General features: G+C 35.5%; 1 protein-coding gene across 1 annotated transcript in view; it reads left to right on the forward strand.

Annotated features, from left to right (window-relative positions):
* LOC132909379 (nuclear migration protein nudC) overlaps positions 1-6,857 on the forward strand; it is a 103,388-nt gene extending 96,531 nt beyond the window's left edge. Inside the window, exons 5-7 of the mRNA XM_060964181.1 lie at positions 5,228-5,422; positions 6,060-6,262; positions 6,342-6,857. Of these exons, the coding sequence (XP_060820164.1) occupies positions 5,228-5,422; positions 6,060-6,262; positions 6,342-6,393 (450 nt within the window). The 3' untranslated portion in view covers positions 6,394-6,857. The remainder of the gene's footprint in view (positions 1-5,227; positions 5,423-6,059; positions 6,263-6,341) is intronic.
* The last annotated feature ends 32 nt before the right edge of the window (positions 6,858-6,889 follow it).

Raw genomic sequence — 6,889 nt, forward strand, 5'->3', positions numbered from 1 at the left:
AAGATGACTTCGATGCGAACGAAGACTGGAAATCACGGAAACGATGCCTCTAATGACGCAGTGTGAGACGATTAAATGAGCGGAGAGCAGTGCGATTATACAGGCTGTCTCACCAATCTTGTTCACTAGAAATCTCTTCGTTGCTTCAAATGTGAAATAAAAATATTACTTGTATGCGTCGTAGAGTGGAAAAGAAGTAGGCGACATGACCAAGGGGTTGGCAATTATAGTGGTATGAATTAAGCTACCGATAGTTTTCACGAAACAGCGTCCTACGTTTGTTATTATAAAAATTGATTATATAAATTATTACTTAACTTATTATGAAAACAGGTGTGTTATTTTTGCAAGTGGAAATACATGATTAAATTCGAATTCCCAGTCTTGACCTGCATCACTATGATTCTCAGTTATTATGATAAAATTGATCTTTAGATTTCCTCTATAGCTGCATGTGAACAAATTAGTACCACCATACTAGGATGTCTTTGCAACCTTGAAACTTTCATACTTACGATTAAACTATGGATTTTTACGCTGTTTTATATTCTTACGAACATACCTAGCGAAATAGAATCTACATAAAAATTTGTTTCATCTGTTAAACATTATATTAAATAACTTACTTTGGATATTTTATATAATTTCGCATTCTTAAATTTTCCAACAATGCATAAACATCCACTCATAATAGTATACGATACTTTCATTTGTAGTTTCTAACAGCGAAAACATTTCAAATAAACAGAGTTGCTGGAACGTCCTGTATAGCATCGAGAGGAAATCGGTATTATACTCTGGAGTCTAGATAATTGGAATGGGTTAATGAGTCTGAGAGGATGTTGCGTTAGCAGAGTTATTATAATAAGGAATCTGGTTAAATAGGCGGTAATCTCTTGAGCGGTTGTTACAGTTAGCGCGAATTGAATTGATTAAGTTTTTCTGACGCTTTCATGTGCTGTTTCTCTCTGTTGATCACTTGATGGGTCTAAAGATTTGTAGCGTCTAGGTGAGCTCTTTTCAAATACGTTCTTGTGTAATGATTGCTTCAAATTATGTATGGAGAAGAGATATATAATTGTTAAGCTGGCATGAATAAATTTTGTGTAATGGATATAAAGATCAGTAATGATAATGTGAACTTTTTCCAAATGAATTCTTGTGTAACGGTTATTTAATTAAATTATTTAAAATAAGACTTGGTTAACTTGTATGTAATGTAGTATCTTCTTATGCAACAGTTGCTTGAATGTCTACGGGCAGATTATGGAAAAGAAATGATCGTAAACTTATTGACATAAATATATTTCGAAGGAATAGAATTTTAGAGGCTACTTAGAGCTACATCGACGAGGTGAAGACGTGAATTTGCTCACGTACATCCCTTAGTCTTCCAAGGTTGCTTTACTTTCGATTCGTCAGTCTTCTAAAGGACAAGTTTTAAATTCACGATCCGTGTTTCTTTTGAAACGCTTCCATTTTTGCAATTTACGTATCTCCTTTATAAGAAACGGATGTGGCATTCCTTCTGGTCTTTTTCTTCGAGTAATAGACTGTTTAACTTAATCTTATCGTACGTTCGCTTGTTAATTTCTCCATAAAGCGATCTGCTCTATGGCAACAAGTCTTTTCTTCCAAATCGTAAAACCCGTTCAGTTGCCAGCTGCGAAAAGGTTGTGGTTGTTATTAAATGCAGAAGAATACCAACTTCCTAAAAGAATTGCGAATTCAGAAAAAGCTACTAAAATCACTCTTACGTAATTCTCAAGATTCCATCGTACCTGTTCGTTTAAAAACTATACTTCGAAAAAGTTTTTTAACATAAAAATTCCTCGAAGATTTAAGAATATTTATCGTTACACTACGATTAAAGACACCAAAAATACTATAAATCATTCAAAAGTCCCAATCAGAATACCATTCTGTTTAGAAACACCTAATAATATATAGTAACTGATAAATTATTATAATCATAGTTCAGAGAAAGCTTTGAGTACAAAACGAATTTCATTTTTCAATATAAGAAGCTCTTATATATAAATATAAAGCCTTTTATATAAACAAATATATCATATATTTTTCCCATTAATAGTATTAGTATATCGACAAGTTAAAAGTTCGAAATTATCAACTTCTTTCTTACGATTTCATAATTTTTCATTAAACAGAACAATCGGATAATTGTTTCTAAACTGTAATTTGTTTCATTATCAAATTTGTTGATATTACCCAAGGATATTTATTAATATTGAATTTGCAAAATTAGTTCAATCGTGCGAGAAAGTGTTTATCTTGCACAGTTGTATATTTTTTTAAAACATTGAAAAAACGTTTTGAAATTCCTGAGAGATATCATAAATATGACATGTATGACACATAATTCCTGTAAAATATAATAAATAGACACACGATGACACATATGATATTCTTACATATTTCGAAAGTATCTGCAAATTTAAAAAATTTACACACGTGCCAATATTCCTCCGAAAATGTAAACTCTCTTATCAGCTGCATAAAAGCTGACGAGCGAATCGTGACGAAGAGAACAGTTGCAAAATACGAATTCCCCCCCCCCTCTCTCTTTCTCTCTTTCGTCTGTCCACCTCGATCCAAATTTTCGTGTCACAGTCTGGTTAATGTCGGCTGAGAGATCGAGGATAATCTCCGGCGACACGAGCCTCTTCCCTCGGTTATATTCTCTGTCGTTTCATCGTAATGATATTCCACTTTGTTAACGCGCAAACTCGGTAGCCATGATCCGTTTCCACGCACCGGTGCTCTCAGCTACGTTCAGCGTCGCCGCGGTCGTCAGCGTCGTCACGCTGGAAATCCAAGAACACGTCTAACGCGAGGATGACGCCGATGATGATAATGATGATTCCACGACGCGTAATCCACGTGTCGTTCGTGATCTTTGTCTTGATTTTCTTTTTTCTTTCAAATACTTGTAATTGCTACACGAGATACGCACGATGGGTCATCTAGGATTTTGGAACTTGGTGGATTTAATTGTTTCTGATGCTGGCCACCCGAGGACGTCCCACATCGATGGATCCTTGCCTCCACAGAAGTGATTCTCACGAGTGTGATTATGGAGATGATTAAATAGGGAGGAATGCCGATGCAATGAAGTTTTATCGATGAACTGCTGCTGATTGTGTTATTTCTTGATATTTATTTTCAGAGTTCGCAGGTTTTGCGGTGAATGGGAATTATAATTGGGAACTTGAATCGTCAAAGTAGGCTTAGTGTATAATACTTGTTAAATAAATGATAATTTGTATCTTGGAAAACCTTTTTTGTTGGATGTTTCATTACTTGTTTCTCTTTTTTTTTTCTTTTTTTTTGTGGCAAAGGTTTTGGAAAAAAGTTTAATATTTTTATAAGAAACGATATTAAGGTGTAATAGCTTGAAAATCTTAGGAATCCTATTTTTTACTATTTCGTTACGGGTTACTTTTGTGTTAGAAGTTCTATTATGTAACACTTGCTCGAATGCAGCGGCTTGATCCTTAAGAATGTTCCTTTCTTATGTCTGTTTTTGAACGGGGCAAAGCATTCCTTATGGGCGGATTAATTCAGCTCATTACTCTGGATGTAAAAGTACGAGCCGTGCGATTTCATATTCAGATTTCATTCATAGCAGTTTCCTTTCGTAATGATACTTCTCGTGAGCGACTTCCACTAACCCCATTTTCCATCGACTCTATTAAGTGGTCTTAAGACAATATGAAAGTAATCAGATTGCTGATCAACCGAGAATCCGTTTTCATTACAGCCGATTAATTCCAATTCCTTGCTGTACGTAAACCGATACATAAACCTTCGTTCAAAGGCAAAAGATACGAGTTTGAAGCACACGGTAATAAAATAAATCATAAAGACAAACTTTACGTTAAAATATATTGTAGAATTGTTTTTTATTTTTCTCTCTTTTTGTTCAGATAACTCTCGATTCTTTTTAACGTCGACAGTTTGTGTGCCAAATCACCACATTATTATGTAATAAATTATTATACGCAAACACCGTAATCGATATTATGGCGAGTTGAGCAAAAAGAAGCGTGATTAAAAAGTAATTCGCGAAATGCGTAAATTTTATTATCGTACTATGGGATCTTTCTCCCTTCTTTTCTCCCCTTATACGGTATATTTCGTTCGTTGGATTCTAAATTGCCCAAGGTCCGTCACGAAGGCTGCACCGTTGGGTTTCCGAAATCCAAGGCCACGATGGAGAAGTGGATCACGATGATACGCAATGAAATCGCAGTCGCGAGAAGGACTGAGAGGGTAGCCGTGCGGAACCATGATCGATCCCTTCATCGATCAAATGAATCGCGCTATTGTTACGATAGACTCGATGAACGTCGTTTGTGCACGTCGAGGAGATCGTTTACTTTGAGGTTAAACGAAGAACCTCGATTTTTTTATTGGATTTATCGATTGGAAAGGAAAGAGCTAGTCATTGATTGTATTGGTATACGTGAGCTGTGTTGTTAAAGATTTTCATGCTCAATTAGACCTCATCTGATAGGAATAAGATTGATTATTATTTTAATCTTTATAATAGACCTTTCTCGTGATAGATTGTAAGATATAGAAACAAAGAGAGAGTTTTTAGGACAATTAATAATAAATTGCCTTTTAATAATATTTAAATAATAAAAGTATAATTTGTGGAAGGAATAGTTGAAAATGTCAAACGAATGAGACTAAGATATATGCATATATAAATTTTTATATTTCTAATATTTGTTAATAATATTTCAAAGGAAAGTTCATTATATACAATGTTTATAATTATATATAACGTAAAATTATACATTGGCGAAAAGAAATCTCAGCCATCGTGCGCTTTTTAAACAGCATTGTATATCTTTCTTTTCGTATTCTTAAACGACGTAAGAAAAACCAAAGCAAAAACATAGAACCAGATAATTTAAGAACATAAAAAGAAAAGCACATAATGCCACTTAAGAAATGCATGATCACCTCATTTCCTTTGTAGCAGAAAGGTACTTTCAGAATCTTTTTATACCGATAAATTCGTAATTTAACATCAATAAACTCTGCCTCCTTGAAATCTTATTTCTTTTTTTCTTTTTCTCTTTTTTTTATTTGTGGAACTATCATAACTAATTCGAATAAATTTGCCAACTCATGGCAACCGATTCTCGCCACATTTCGTATGAATGAAGTAACACTTATTATCGTCTAATTCCAGATTAAAGTGCCTCTGAAAGTGAACTTCTCGGCCAGGCCCAAGGACGTTGCCGTGACGATGACGAAGAAGCGGCTGACCTGTGGCATCAAGGGTCAGCCGCCGATCATCGACGGTGATTTTCCACACGAGGTCAAAGTGGAAGAATCCACTTGGGTGATCGAGGATGGAAAACTGCTGTTGATCAACCTGGAGAAGGTAAGTGATGCGAATAAACATGCCAATTTCATTCGTTCCCCGGTCCCCTGGACACGCGACCTTGTCCAAACGAGGATTTCGACGATGCTATCGCGCTAGCGGGAATTCTGTCCGATGGTATCGAATATGCAAAGAATTCGTTTGACTTGACGTGGCCCTGAATGATCAAGTCAGTGTATAAAAAATTTTGGCGAAGGTTAAATCGTGGCCATTTAACAAGCAACTGTTTGCTTGATCTTTAATTGACAGGATTCGGTGGCGTTTGTTGGTATTTCGATAATTGGTTAATCATGATAGATATCTCATTGATGGTTTTGTGTTTATCGAGTTAACGAAGAGTGAAGTAAGACTTTTTGGATTGTTTTCTACGTTTGTTTGTTTTATATTCGAAATTCAGCCTTTTCTGTTTGCACAAGTTAATTTTCAACTTTTATCAGAAACTAATTTATTATTTAAGTAAATAATACGGTATGTTTCGATACTTTTTATTATCGATCTAACTTAAAGTGGTTGTTCTTCGAAAATATTCCAACTTTCAACTTTATACATAGACCCAATACATTCAGAGATTCTTCAAACACTGATTCTGTTTAACGAACAGTTGGTTGAAAGCAGGAATCGCCTATTCTTTCCGCAGGTGAACAAAATGCAATGGTGGGCGCACGTTGTGGTCTGTGACCCAGAGATCAGTACGAAGAAAGTGAATCCTGAGCCTAGTAAACTCTCCGATCTCGACGGTGAAACCAGAGGTCTGGTGGAGAAGATGATGTACGACCAGAGACAGAAGGAACTGGGCTTGCCAACGTCCGACGAACAGAAGAAGCAAGATGTGATCAAAAAGTACGAGACAACAATTACAAACTCGCTATACATCAACTAAAGGTTAAAGATCTAAATGTCGTAAATTTTTGTTCTTCAGGTTCATGGAACAGCATCCTGAGATGGACTTCTCTAAGTGCAAATTCAACTGAAACGATTAGACCAATTTGTAAATGACCGAATGTTCAAGGATTTACGAAACTGATTATACAGAAGATACAAGAAAAATATTATATAAAAACAAGAGGAAAATATTATCGATATATGCCGTTGGGAATCCAGTGAAACTCTTTATTAGATTTTCTTAATCGTCACATCGCAGTCTGCGCTAATTAGTTTGCGTACGACGCATCCCCGGCATGTTACTAAGCGCCAGAGATGGCACCACGATCCAGTCAAAGACTGGATCCGTGGTTATGGTAAAGAATCTTCTAGATTTTTAATAACGCTCGCTTGATAATTCCATTTTCTTTTCTTTCAACTATCTTCGAAGCGTTCGGTTTCAATTAATACTCTAAAACGAGTACAATATCGGTCTGCACAAATGTATATTGTACCATTTTTTTTCACGTTACATTTCGTATAATTTGAATAAAGTACGTAAAGAAGAAAAAGATCGTCGGCTGTGTTTCGTGTTCGATTCTCCAT

Source organism: Bombus pascuorum, chromosome 7, assembly GCF_905332965.1.
Source record: "Bombus pascuorum chromosome 7, iyBomPasc1.1, whole genome shotgun sequence".
Lineage (NCBI taxonomy): Eukaryota > Metazoa > Arthropoda > Insecta > Hymenoptera > Apidae > Bombus > Bombus pascuorum.